The sequence below is a fragment of the Malaclemys terrapin genome, chromosome 2, assembly GCF_027887155.1.
Source record: "Malaclemys terrapin pileata isolate rMalTer1 chromosome 2, rMalTer1.hap1, whole genome shotgun sequence".
Classification (NCBI taxonomy): Eukaryota; Metazoa; Chordata; order Testudines; family Emydidae; genus Malaclemys; species Malaclemys terrapin.
The window spans coordinates 68651594-68666078 of NC_071506.1; the positions used below are offsets into that span (position 1 = coordinate 68651594).

The window sequence follows — 14485 nt, forward strand, 5'->3', positions numbered from 1 at the left end:
TGGCTCTCTCCAGAGCACACTTGGCTCTGCCAGCCGCAGCCAGGTCGGCTTGGAACGTGTTTCAAAGAAGGACCCGGCCAGCTCGAGCAGTAACCCCAGCAACCGAGGCAACCCCGCCCTCGTCCTCAGCGTGCGCGCTGTGACTGCGCGAACTGGGCCTTCCCGGCCGCCGTCGGGCTGTGCAGTCAGGTGAGTGCTGTCACATGACCGCCCCCGCTGTCTCAGCCGTGTTCCTCAGCTGCCCTGGAGCTGCGGAGCCCGGGAGCTCAGCGCCGCTGCCGGAGACGCTCAGCGGGCCCGGCCACAGACTGAGGGGGTAAGAGCGGCTCCCCACCCCGCCCCGCTTGGAGGTGGGGGCGGGGGCTTTGCTCCCCCTTCTGCCCCTCCCTGGGTGCGAGCGGGGAGAACAACGGAGCGGGCTCGGCCGCTGCCTCAGCGCCCCCGGGCTGCCGCGGTGCTGGGAGCCCGGAGCGGGCTGGGGCAGAGTTCGGGGTGGCGCCCCCCGCGAGCACCTCCCTGCCCCGGCGTTGAGGTCGCTGCCTTGCTCGGAGGGCTCTCTGCTGCGCAGCTGCTCGGTGGGTTCGCGGGAGAAGGGTAATGGGCTCAGGCTCTCGCCGAGGCCTCCTCTGAAGCTGCTTTACTTAGACGCCCCTTAGCAGTGCATGGAGCGGCAAGGCCCCTCCTAAGGTTTTGTGGGCAGCCTGGGTACATCAGTGCTGGGATCCTGCAATGTGACTGCTGCACCCGTCTGTAACACCAGCGCAGTCTGCTGGGCTCTGCAGGCTGCTTGTGTACAGCAAAGTGCTGCACCCCCATTCAGTTCTCTCTTGGCCTGCTCCTGCTTGCCTCTAACTTCCCCATTCTTGAGCTTCCTAAACCCTCTCTTCCAGTCCCCACTAGTCGGATAAGCATTTAAAATGGACCCTGCTACTTCCTCTTAAGAATTAGGTCATAGAGCCCTTTAAGGGGCACAACGAACATGCTGGTGTGTTCACAGTAAAGCTCCCAAAAGTGCAATGTTGAAGGGTGTATTTATTTTCTCTTCCTCCATGAAATAATAATGGGAAGTAAAGTTGCTTTTTTATTCAATAATAGAAGTGAGGGGTTGTATGGGGGAGTAGAAAATGGTGAAGAGAGATTCTGCTTCTTTGTGGTGGTGGTCAAAGACCTCCAGGCTGGTTGGGTGAGGTAGTTCTAGTTTAGGGTGTGTAGAGTTCCTGCTCCTGCCAGGCTTCAACCTGCTGCAAACACACTCCTTGTTGTGAAATCAGTCCGATGGAGATTAGGCCGTAAAGGAAAGAGAAAGGTTTGTGAAGGTCGCTGTCTGTGATATTGAGACTTAGTGTTACTGTTATTGCCAAAGGGTAAATATTTATGTAGCATGATATGCCAGTGAAGACTTCTGATTTTTGGCTAGTTCTTGAGAAGCAAGACTTGATGTCCCTAGGGGAATGACTAGCTGTAAGACAAATTACTACATTAAATGAGGCCTAAATTATGTGATACATGCTGAATAGGACATCTGTGCCTTTTCTAATTGAGAGCTCCTGGGTACAAGTCATACCGCTTTCAAGTTACTTTTAGGGCTACTTCTGGAGTTGCAAAAATGCAGTTCTTTGAAGCAATCTTTATTCAAATAACTTCCTAAGTTTTAAAACGTCTCAGATATGTTTGGGAAACGTTTCTTTAAAGCTGGAGCAACTTCATTATTGATGCAGCCAGACTCTGATATGGAGAGCAGAACACACAGGAATACATAACAGTGGGATGGGATAAGTTCAGTCTGACCTGTTTTTATTTTCCTTTTTTTCTTCTTAGAGAATTTTTTCATGCATGGCTTTCATTGTGTCTAAATGAAACAGTGAGAAACTTTGTGTCACTTCACGAACTCTTCTCATTTTCTGTTGCGGAGTAAATGCGGGAGCTTGGCTCTTCTGGGCTCTTCTTATTGCAAATGCTGCTTAGTTTATTTTGCTATAATTTTTTCCATGCCTATGATTGTCTTAATATTGCATACCCTATGGTTAATTGTTTACTGTTCCTGACTGACCTTTCTGACCTGTTGGTGTTACCCACCTTGAAAAGCTTACTGAACATTTACTAACCCAATGACTTTGTGTACTCACATAAGTGAAAAATACCTGTGCTGCCTTGCCTCTATTGCAACTCTTCCTGCAATATAAAGGATTACAACAGTTTTGTACTGTGTTTAAATTCTGTTTACAATCTTTTTAATTAACATACTCTGTTTTGCCTTCTTTTGTTTTCTGGCTTCACTCCGTTTTTGTTTCTGTCCTAAAATAGACCGTGATGTTTCTGTTTTACTTGTGTTGCCATTAATGTCTGTTTCCTCTCCATCTTCCTTTCTCCATGCACGTCTGTCCCTTTTTATCTCTTTGCATTGTTGCTTTTTTAAACTTTCTTCCTTAGATACTCTCTCTATGTACATCCTCACCACAGTCTCTAACCTGTTGTGAAGGCTGATGGAAATCTCTACTGCTCTAATATTCCCTCAGTTTTCTGGCTGCTGTGGAGGTGGTGTGACATGTGTCTGCTACACTCTGACATCCTCACTCTCCAGTGAATAGCTTAAGTATTGACCTTGACTAATCAACAGCAAAATAAGATGACCTGACTTTGATTCTTGTCAGTTTAACTTCTGCTTATGTACACCTTTCATTATCAATAGTTTTCACTCTGCTGCAGATTAGGAAAATGGAGCAGCTAGCACTGGAGATGCCTGTACACTCACTGCATCAGTGAACACTATGTTCACATTGGGAAGGTCATCCTAACCATAAGACCAGAAACTTTTTTTTTTAAATATAGAAAAGGAAATCTTAAATTGTTCATAAATGTCCTTTTTGCCACAGGCAAGTGGATATTTTTCAAGCCCTGCAGATCTCCAAGGCTGAAGCTTGGTATGAAGAAATTTTCAGCTTTTTAAAGGAAGAGTTGAAGACTTTTGTCAAATACAATTTGTTTGAAAGTAACTCGTGTATAGGTTTGTTTTCCCACTGTTTATGCTTTTGTAAGTCTTTCAAGTGCTGTCTTTGATGTGACTGTCAGAATTGAGGTCTATGCATCTCCAAACATCATCCCTTTATCAACAACCAAAGCTTACACCCATGAAGAGTTTATATTCTTATTTAGCTAAAGAACTACTTAAAAGAGGTAGTAAAAAATGCTTTAGCCTCTGACAATTATCCTCCATTGTGAATGGGTTTTGGAGAAAATTTCTATGCAACATAAACAGCAGACAATCAATTAATATTTAAATTAGTTTTAGTATATACCTTATCCCATGAAATATTTTCACATCATTGCACGAGCACAATGTTTTTTCATTGTGACTTAAAATTAATGGAAGAGGAAGATGTATGATTTAGAAGTACAGGCCAAGTTTTCAAAAGCAACCTGTGGTTTCCTAGGGTTTTTTTTTTTTGGGTGGGGGGAGGGGGATGCCAGACTTGAGATTCCATAAAGAGGCCTTATTTTTAGAAAATACGTGGTGCCCACACTGTGAAAACTATCTCCTTTAAGGTGTCCCAAATTGGACACCTAAAATCATTTTAAAAACTGCTGGAAATCTTGGGCACATAGTCTGTCTGTGTTCCTAATTTATTGTACTTGTCTCAGATCTGACTCATAATGTATTTCTGAACAGATTTTAAATCGAGATTAAAATGGATATCAGAGGTGCTGTGGATGCTGCTGTCCCAACAAACATAATTGCTGCCAAAGCTGCTGAAGTTCGGGCAAACAAAGTAAACTGGCAGTCCTATCTCCAGTAAGTATAAACTGACCGTGAATCATTGACAGCTGCATTTTCTACTAGCTTGTGGATTCTTGTGAATATCCATTATGACGTGTAACATGAGAAGTGTCATTCTATCATGACACTATAAAAGTGGAAAAAACCTACAGTGAATGGAAATAGCTGGGATAATTTCCTATGGACTTATTTCAAGAAAAGGAACTTTGTTTTTTGAATTCAATACGTGGTCCTCAGAAACATTGTTTTGAAGACAAGTTTACTAAAATTGATTACATTCCACCTACCATTGGAACAGTGTTTCCTCCCAAAAAGCATGGCCAAATAGGAAAAGCACAGGACTGAGGCCAGGTTTACATGAGAAGTGCTTTGCCAGTATAGGTGTACTGTACTTGCAAATCACTCGGATTGTATGGAGCTTATACTGACAAAACTGCAATTTTGTTATCATGGCTTAGTCCAACCTCTGAGCCCCCCCCTGAACAAAGTAGGTATACTAGCAATAGCAAAGTTTTGCCTGTACAGTAACTCCTCACTTAACGTCCCGGTTAACCTTGTTTCATTGTTACATCTCTGATCTATTAGAGAACATGCTCGCTTAAAGCTGCGCAATGCTCCCTTGTAATGTTGTTTGGAAGCCGCCTGCTTTGTCCACTGCTTGCAGGAAGAGCAGCCTGTTGGAGCTAGCTGGTGGGGGCTTGGAACCAGGGTGGGCTGGCACCCCCCCCCCCCCATCAGCTCCCTGTGTGGCAGCTGCCCAGCAGGCTATCAATTGTCAGGCAGTTCAGGTGTTCCTCCCCCCACTGTCATGTGCCGCTCCTGCAATCTGCTTTGGAGCTGCTCCCGGGAGCCACCTGCTTGCTGTGCGGGGGGAGGGAGGGAAGAGGAGTGCTAATGTCAGGGTGTCCCCTTTCCCCCGCTCCTGTACCCTATCTCTACAGAGCTGGGGGGTGCACACAACAGAGCTCAGGACAGAGGGGGCTGGAGGGAGCTTGCTGGCAGCAACTGCGGTCTCAACTTGCTGATCTACTTAAAAAGGCAGTGTACTTACAGTGGGGTCAGCTTACTTAAAGGGGCAATGTGCATCTCTCTCTCTCACACATGGGATGTGTATGTCACTCACTCACACACACTGGGTGCGTCTCTGTGTCACACACACACACATGCACCTCCTCCTACCCCCCCCCCCCCGCCACTTTGGAAACTGGAGGGAGTGATTGTGCTTGAGTGGGTTCATCATCACGTTCAGTTTCCGCAGGGAATGTTTGCAGCCACTGCCATGCGTATATTGTCTCCTCCCTCCATTGGTGCTGCCTTGTAGAATGTGAAGTTACACTAACAACAATGTGCTCACCATTGAGGGCTCAGCTGAGTGTTAGTTCATCATTCAGCAGCAAAGCATTCCCTGGGAAATAGCCCACCCTCTTGCACCCTGTGACTCCACCACCTCAACCAAGCTTCACAATCATCATTGCCGTGTACAGTATTGTTTGTTTAAAACTTATGTCTTTTGTCTGGTGAAAATTTTTTCCCTGGAACCTAACTCTCTCCTCCCCCCCCCATTTACATTAACTCTTATGGGGAAATCGGATTTGCTTAACATCATTTCGCTTAAAGTAGCATTTTTCAGGAACATAACTACAATGTTTAGTGAGGAGTTGCTGTATAATAGCATTGAGATTGAGGCTTTTTGCCAGTTTGTGTGGTGTCCCGAGGGGGCCATGCTGAAGTTGCTTAATTAAGGCAAACTGTAAAGCATGGGGCAGACAATCCCCAAAACTGCTAGTTATTCTAATACTTAGATTCACCAAGCCAGCAACAAAACAGCTTCTACAATACCTTACTGGTTACCCAGAAGCCAGAAATACAGTTCCCTTAAAGGAACCCAGCCTTGAGCATCCACCCAGACAGCCAAATCAAATATGATAAGGATTACTGAAAATCTTGTTCATCATATAAAAAGTTCTACCAATCGCAAAGGATCGGACACGTTACCCACCAGGTTAATGAATATCTTAGATCTTACCCAAATACACGCTTACAGCCAATTCTTATTAACTAAGCTAACATTTATTAGAAAAAGAAGAGAGAGAGTATTGGTTAAAAGATCATTATACGTACAGATATGAGTAGAGTTCTTAGGTCAGTTTCATAGTAGAGATGGTGAGCTTTAGAGTTGTAAAGAGTCCTTTCCAGAATCAGTTTTAGGTTATAGTTAAGGCTATGGTTTAGTCATGGAGGTTGTGGAAGTCACGGAATCTGTGACTTCCAGCGACCTCTGTGACTTCAGCCTGCAGTGGTCAGGAGCTGCAGGGTCCCCTGCCACCCGCAAGGGCAGGGAGCTGTGGGGTACCCCTGCTGCCTCTGGTGGGGACCCCATGCAGCTCCTGGTTGCCATGGGCTGAAGTCATGGAGGTTGCGGGAACCCCTGGAGCTCCCAGGCCTTAATGTCTAATTAATCTAATTGAAGTGGGAGTGTGAACACTTCATCTCTCTATGCCTGAGGGTTTGTCTACCTGGGAAAGTAGTGAATTTAAACTGGTATAGTTATACTGGTATAACTGCTTGTGTGGACACTTTTACTATGGAATAAGAATGGGTTTGTTAGGTTTAGCTTGCGTTGCTTTGGAAGGGGTGTAAGCTAAACTGAACAAAGCCACTCTTATTTCATAAGAAGTGTCCGAGCAGGCTTAACTATCCTAGAATTCTTCATACAAAAAAGTAAAAAATTGTGACCAGATGCTTAACACAATTAATATTAACAAGAAGGAAGGAACACAAGCCAGAACAGGTTAAAGAATATTTAGATAATATAGATGTATTTAAGTTGGCAAGGCCTGGCAAAATTCACCCTTGAGTGCTTAGGGATTTAGCTGACGTGATGTTGGAACCATTAGCAATTGTCTTTGAGAATTCATAGTGGATGGGTGAGGTCCCAGAGGACTGAAGAAGGGCAAACATAGTATCTATCTTTAAAAAGAGGACCCAGGGAATTATAGACCAGTCTGACAAACTTTGATACATGAGAAGATACTGGAACAAATTATTGAACAATCAATTTGAAAACAACTAGAGGATAAGAGGGTGATAAGCAATAGCCAAATCCATGCCAAACCAACTTAATTTCGTTCTTTGACAGGGTTACTGCAGTGGATGGGAGGAAGCAGTGTACGTGATTTATCTTGATTTTTAGTAAAGCTTTTGACAGTCTTCCACATGATAGTCTTATAAATAAAGTAGGGGAAGGTGGTCTAGCTGAAATTACTATAAGGTGGGTGCATAATTGGTTGAAAAACCCGACATAAAAAGTACTTTTCAATGGTTCACTGTCAAATTGGGAGAGTGTATATAGTGGGGTTCTGCAGGGGTCTGTGTTTGGTCCAATACAATTCAATATTTTCATTAAAGACTTTGATAATGCTTATAAAATTTGCGGGTGACACTTAGCTGGGAATGCTTGCAAGCACTTTGGAGGATATGGTTAGAATTAAGAAGAACCTTACGAGTGGGTGAACTGGTCTGAAATTCAGTAAAGACAAGTGCAAAGTATTGCAGTTAGGAAGGAAAAGGTCAAATGCACAATTGCAAAATGGGGACTAATTGGCTAGGCGATAGTACAGCAGAAAAGGGTCTGGGAGTTGTAGTGGATCACAAAATGAATACAAACTAACAGTGTGATGCAGTTGCAAAACAAGCTAATATCGTTCTGGGGTATATTAACTTGAGTGGTGTTTGTTAGATACAGGAGTTAATTGTTCCACTCTACTTGGCACTGGTGAGGCCCCCACTGGAGTCCAGTGGTGCGCACCGCACTTTAGGAAAGATGTGGGCAAACTGAGGAGAACCCAGAGTAGAGAAGCAAAAAAGAGGTCCGGTTTTTTAAACCTTCTATATGAGGAAAAGTTGAACAATTTAGGCATGCTTAGTCTTGAGAAAAGAAAGCTGAGGGTTGACCTAATAATAGTCTTCAAAAGGGCTGGTATAGTGAGGACAGTGATGAAATATTCTCCATGTCCATTGAAGCTAGGACAAGAAGTAATCAACTTAATCTGCACAAGAGAGATTTAAGCTAGATGCTAGGAAAACCTTTCTAACTATAAGGCTACTAAGCTCTGGAATAGGCTTCCAGGAGAGGTGGAGGGGTCCCTGTCATTGGAGGTTTTTAGGAACAGGTTAGACAAACGCCTGCCAGCAAAGGTCTAGGTATGGTTGGTACTGTGTCAGCATTAGTGGGGATGGGACTATGTCCACGAGGTCCCTTCCATCTCTAAGTTTCTATGATGCTAGAACGATGGGAGACCATCATGAGAAGATGGCAGAAAGGTGGTATGGTCCCTTTATTGAGAGAGTATGCCTGCCTTTTGTTCTCAAGATGCTGAACCTTGTTATCCTTGGCAGCTCCTGGAGGAATGAAAATTTGTGACTTTTCCTGATGTGTATGGCCTCCACTATTTCCATATTAGATTACTGCAACATGTTCAGTCAAGATGGAGCTATACTTTTGGACCATTTGGGAATGTTCGCTAGCGCAGAATGCAACTGCCCATTTACTTAGTGATGTTTCTAGAATGAAGCATAGTGCACTAGTGCTTGGTCGACAACACGTGTTGGGGACTGTACTGCGCTTAGAACAGTGGGGTCCTGGTTCATGACTGGGGCTCCTGTGTGCTATGATAATACAGATAACATTTGCATTTGATTTATTTCTTGATGCAGTTCAAAGTGGTGATTGACCTATGTGGGTTGATCCTGATTATTTTAGAGAGCGCCTCTTTCATGCTCCATTCTGAGAGTTAAGATTATCTGAGATGCTGTGCTGACAGTCCATAGATAAAACTGTTAGCACATTTCATGTGCCCTCAAAAATGGAGGCCTGTCTCAAATCAGGTCTTCTGGTTTTGGCCCTAGATTGGGATAAGATTTTATGTTCAGTTTTCTCGAGGTGCCATTTTATTTATTTGTGGTTTTATAAGTGGTATATATGCTGTTAGTTATATTTTATGAGCTGTTTTAAAATTACATTAAATAGTGGTTTTAAAGCACACAGGAGAGGTGTCTTCCAAAGTTCACCTCTGCCCATTCTGCATTGCTGGAGTAAAGTTGCTTGCTCACAGTTGCTCAAATTCTAGTATATGCCAGTATCTAGGTCCTGAGTTCTCTAGTACAGGGTCAGTTTAGTCTAAGTCTAACTAGTGTATTGTTTATCCTGCCTCTGAATGTTATGCATGTAAACAAAAAGTCAAATTACACAAAACATGTAGCTGTGTTTACTGGCAGTGTTTGATTTCAGAATGTGTAGCATGTCTGCAAGAACTTAAAATATTTAGGTAGTATCATTATAACTGAAAATATTTTCTGCATTTGTCATTGACTATATTGTCAGTTTTGCAAATTAATTGAACTGAGAATTCATTATTTTAATACCGAAATGTCCGTTTACCTAGTTTTGGGTGTAATTCTAACTAGGGTCAATAGTCTTAACAAAACAAAAAAACTAACAGCCTTTGTGTAGTAGTTTACACTTAATTTTGTGTATAGACTGTAGAAAACATTGTCTTCATGCTGCTGCACTGTAAAATCAGAATATTTCACTTGAGGGAAGCCAGGTTTCCCTTTCCTGAAGGAGACTTTAAAAAACGGTAAAATAGTCTTCTACTGCAGAGGTTCTCAAACTTCATTGCACCCCCTTCTGACAACAAAAATTACAATATGACCCCAGAAGGGTGGGGGAAGAGGGGAACTGAAGCTTGAGCCCGCCTGAGCCTCACTGCCCTGGGTGGGAGGGCCAAAGCCCGAGCCCTACCACTGTGGGTGGGTGTGTGTGTGTGTGTGTGTGGGGGGGGGGGAAGCTGTAGCTCAAGGGCTTCAGCCCCAGGAAGGGGATCTGTAACCTGAGCCCTGCTGCCCAGGGCTGAAGCCCTCTGGCTTCGGCTTCAGTTCCAGGCAGTGGGGCTCGGGCTTCAACCCCGGGCCCCCGCAAGTCTAAGCCAGCCCTGGCGACCCCACTAAAATGGGGTCGTGACCCAATTTGCGGTCTCAACCCACAGTTTGAGAACTGCTGCTCTATTGGAACCAGTAGATACCCTTCTCAGAATCCATGCTCTTGCATTTAGAAAACTACAGTACTGTACTGTAGGATGCAAACATACAAGAACACTTGATGTTTGAGTGAGTTGTGTGATGCATAATAGTTCACACTTTGCCTTCCGAGGATCGCCAAGTGTTTTAAAAAGGGGTATTTACATTCTTGGTGGTTGTGGATTTTATTTGTAAAGAGAGAGTCAGCTTTAATTTTTTGAAATTGACTAAAATCAAATCGTATGTCAATGTTTTTATAATTTCTTGCCTTTAAAACATTTTTAGAGATTTTTTTTCTGCTTGGTGCAGTTTGTGCTGGTACAATTGCACAGAAGCCATTCCCTCTATATAAACTTGAATATGATTATTAAACCAGTCAAGCAATCAGATCATATGAGTGTCCCCTAATACTGTCATAAAGCATCACGTGCCAAGGGCACTTGGGTAAAAACTTTGCATCTTGACATGCTGATAAAGTGAGTATGGGGTGGTACCAATAGTAATTAATAGAAGTGTCTAATATTCTGTTTAAAACAGCCAGTTTCACTTTGCTGTGTCATGTGAACAAAACAGGAACTACAGTTATCATGAGGAATGCATGATGGAAAAACCAAACTAATCACAAGTGTCTGTATCAACTACTCTGACAAAGAGCTTTTTATAAATGCTCTCTTACAAACACTTGTTGCTTAAGAATTATATAGAACAATAACCAACATCAGCCTTCTTCAGTCCTATAATAGCAGTTACTAATGCCTGCCTCATATCCAGGGTGCGAATGAAGTATTGACTTTATTTTGCCTTTAAAAAAAAAAAAAAAGTTATTTGTTCCATGGGATAAGTGGCAGAGTTGTAGTACGATTAATGGGCAGCAGTGTGAGTGGCTCATACTTAAAGGGAACATAACATTAGTCTGTAACATCACATGGGAAAACTATTTAACAATCAAATGACTTACCAATGTAAAGCTTTACAGGTGCATCAGATAATCACAATGGTCTTTTGGCCTTAGAATTGAGAATCTATCAATTATCTGAATCTATCTGGTGAAACTATTTCCTTTTTGAGTGTGAAGAATTTGACTTGCTGTCTAGCACTAGAAAAGGTACACGGTGACTTGGCATATGTGAGATCTGGCACTTCTTGAACAAAATGCACTCTAGCTCATTGTGCTGCATTCTTGGTTGCAGGACAATGCTTTATTGACTGTGTCTTAGTAACAGTACAATTGAATAATTCTGTGGGGGGGGGGAAGAGGGTTATGAAATGGGGAGGCTGGTTGCCTTAAACCTTTAATTGTAAAGAATTGGTAAACCTCAACATATTAATAATGGGGAAAAATCTTGACCACTGGCATCAAAGGGGAGGATTGGGTTTTTCTGCCATGGTTGTATGGCTTTTACATTGGTATTCATGAGACTCCTTGGGGTTATTAGATAACTAGTCATTTTAATTTTAAAATGAAGTGATTGGAAGGTGGCATTTTTGACATTGGTAAGGCATTATTCAGATTCCCAAAGTCTCTGATGAAATATTAATGAATTGTTTACTAAACTGTCAAACTTCTTTTATACAACTCTGTGCTACAAATGTCTGCTCAGACTAGCACTTATAAATAAACAAATATTAAACCTCAATTCTTCCTTTTTTCCAGGGAATGTCTTCCTCTGCCTTTGATTTCCTTGAGCTTTAATGTTAGATCAAAGTAGAGAGCTTTATTTGTTTGAAAGCTTTTTTTGACAGTTGATAAACCTTTTTACCGATTTTTTTTTTTTTAAATAAACTCGCATGCCTTATTTTTGCACTGCTTTCTCAAACTCTAAAGTTGTAATCAAGGGCTCTTCTTAAATCTTATTTAACGTTTGTAATGTTCTTTGAAGATGACAAGTGCTATGTTAGTATGAAGTGTTCTAAAAACAATGAAGTGGATATTTTCTGATTACTTTTTACATTGTATGGAATTTTCTAGTTTCACCAATGCTGACTGATTATTGTTCTCTCATGTCAATCTCTTGGCTGACTAAAACTGTACAGGTTTGTTAATCCGTGGGGGCTTCACAGTCTCCATGGGCTGTGTTATAAAAATTACCTCCATCTTGCCAGAAGCCACTGTCTTAAGGGACCAATGAGACTTGGCTTTATAAATCTTTTTGGTAGCGGTGAGTTGGCCCCTATGCATGCTGAGAAATGGCTTGTTATGAGGCAGTGTTAAGAACAAAATGTTGAACAACAAAATCTTCACATGTCAAAGCATACAAAAATAGAATACAAAATACAACAAGGGCTTCATTCTGTATTCCTGTTCCTGGAAAATCTGGTTATATTAAAAATCCAAAATTATCTCTTGAAATAAAAATGAAATCTTGATACACTTGTGTGCAGGGGAATGCTCCCCACCCACAGATTAGAAGAGATCATCAGGAGAACATCATTGTGATGTTCCTCCTACTGTGGGGGCAAAATGGTAATTTAATCTCCCTCATTTTCCCCCATAGTCCATCTTGGCATGCATATACACAGGTTTACATTGATGCTTATTACTAAATACAAACACTGGGTCTTCTGGATCCAACTTTCTTAGGGAGGGAGGGAAGGACAAAAATCATACATCACTAAGCTGCATTGGACCCTTTGGAATGCAGCTCCATATTTTTAGAACACTATTTTTTAAGCCGTAACTGGTTGATCAGTGTCCTTTTTAAGAATACAGAAGCTGTATTTGATTGCAGACCTCTAGCAACCTAATTTGAGTATAAACCTTAAGACTCCTCAACTAGTGAGTTCTTAGAAATCTTTCTAAAATTAGGGAAGCCTGGCTAGATTGTCAAAAATATGATTTGATATGGTCCTTGAGGACCAATTTCAACTCACTTTTTGTATAATCTTATAAACTGTACCCGGTAATGTTTTGCCAGTTAAGTATTATCGTATAGCTAGGGCCCTACCAAATTCACAGCCGTGAAAAATGCATCATGGACTGTGAAATCTGGTCTTTTGTGTACTTTTACCCTATAGTATACAGGTGTCACAGGGGAGACCAGCATTTCTCAACTGGGGGTCCTGACCCCAAAGGGGGTTGCAGAGGGGTTGCAAGGTTATTGTAGTGGGGGTCGTGGTATTGCCACCCTTGTGCACTGCCTTCGGAGCTGGGTGGCCGGAGAGTGGTGGCTGCTAGCTGAGGGCCCAGCTCTGAAGGCAACAGCACAGAAGTAAAGGTAGCAATACCATACCACGCCACCCTTACTTCTGTGCCGCTGCTGGCGGTGGTGCTGCCAACAGCTGCCACTCTCCAGCCTCCCAGGTCTGAAGGCAGTGCCGCTGCCAACAGCAGCACAGAAGTAAGGGTGGCAGTACCTCGACACTCCTTCAATAAACTTGTGACACCCTCACTACCCGCTTTTGGGTCAGGACCCCTACAGTTACAACACCATGAAATTTCAGATTTAAATAGCTGAAAACATGAAATTTATTATTTTAAAAATCCTATGACTGTGAAATTGGCCAAAATGGACCGTGAATTTGGTAGTGCCCCACATATAGTGTAGCAACTTCACATAAGTGTGAAAACGGGGAGGTGGTTTTGGGGCCAGGCTGCCCTGTAGCATCCCCTGTTGGTCAAGTGTGGAGCTGCTGGCACACCCTTCCTGAGTTTCCTGTCCTGAGATGGGTCTCCTCAGCTCTCCCCATGCCAGTCTGTCATGATGTGGCCTAGCCCACCGGCCAAGTCACAAACACAATTTTAACTTCTTCCGGGGTAGCAAAAGTCCAACTGTAGTCACAGCAGATGAGAAGGTTCTTCTGCCTTTTTGTGAATTAACTTCAGCCCAACTCTCTGTCCCTGTTCCCATCCCCTTTCTCACTGTCTGTGTGAGTCTTTCTGGCTCTGGGATAGAGCACTCATCTCCCAGGCTAGTTCCCCTTCTGTATTGTGCTCAGCCCCTTCTGAGCTTTGCTTCTTGACTCCTTCCCTGTTGTGGTATAAAGCTCTGGACGGTTGGGCTGATTAGCCTGAAATACCCAATGCCCTACAGACCCTTGTGCCAGGGCCTTCCACGGCAGTCTGCTCCATTCCCTGTGGTTCTACTGCAGATTGATCTCACTCTATCATTTTATAAGGCCCCAGGTGTCCATTAAGCTGTCACATGGCCCTCCTTAGTCCCACCCTCTCACACCAGGAAGCAGCTATCCAATTATGGCACAGGTGTGGCTGGCCCCACCTCCCCTTAAAGGGGCCAGTCACCCTGTGACAGAGATACTTTGGGATGGGCCAAGTAACAGTGGTATTTAATTCAGAAGAGGGAAAAGCATAAACATGTTGTATTACAGATCTTCCATTTTCTGTACTTCACTAATCCTGGTGAACACGCTACAGGGATTACTGCACTTGAATCTGCCCTGAGAACTGGCAGAGTTTTTACTCAATTTTTAATCATGGACCACCTGCAGGCAGTGACTCAGATTGTGGAAATTGCTGACTAGAAGAACTTGTTCTGTGTGGCTTTGGTAGGTGGAAAAGACCTTTGACTCAGTGGAAATGTAAAAAGAGTTAAAAATGCTGGAAAAACTGAAACATGAAGTAGTAATATGTTATACTTCCAGTCTGTTTAATTTTGGCATTGGATGGCTTTATGC

At 43.0% G+C, this 14485-nt stretch overlaps 1 protein-coding gene across 1 annotated transcript in view; it reads left to right on the forward strand.

Annotated features, from left to right (window-relative positions):
* Positions 1–213: 213 nt before the first annotated feature.
* Positions 214–14485, forward strand: part of ATP6V1H (ATPase H+ transporting V1 subunit H) — a 76211-nt gene continuing 61939 nt past the window's right edge. Inside the window, exons 1-2 of the mRNA XM_054018960.1 lie at positions 214–316; positions 3668–3790. Coding sequence (XP_053874935.1) covers positions 3687–3790 — 104 coding nt within the window. The 5' untranslated portion in view covers positions 214–316; positions 3668–3686. The remainder of the gene's footprint in view (positions 317–3667; positions 3791–14485) is intronic.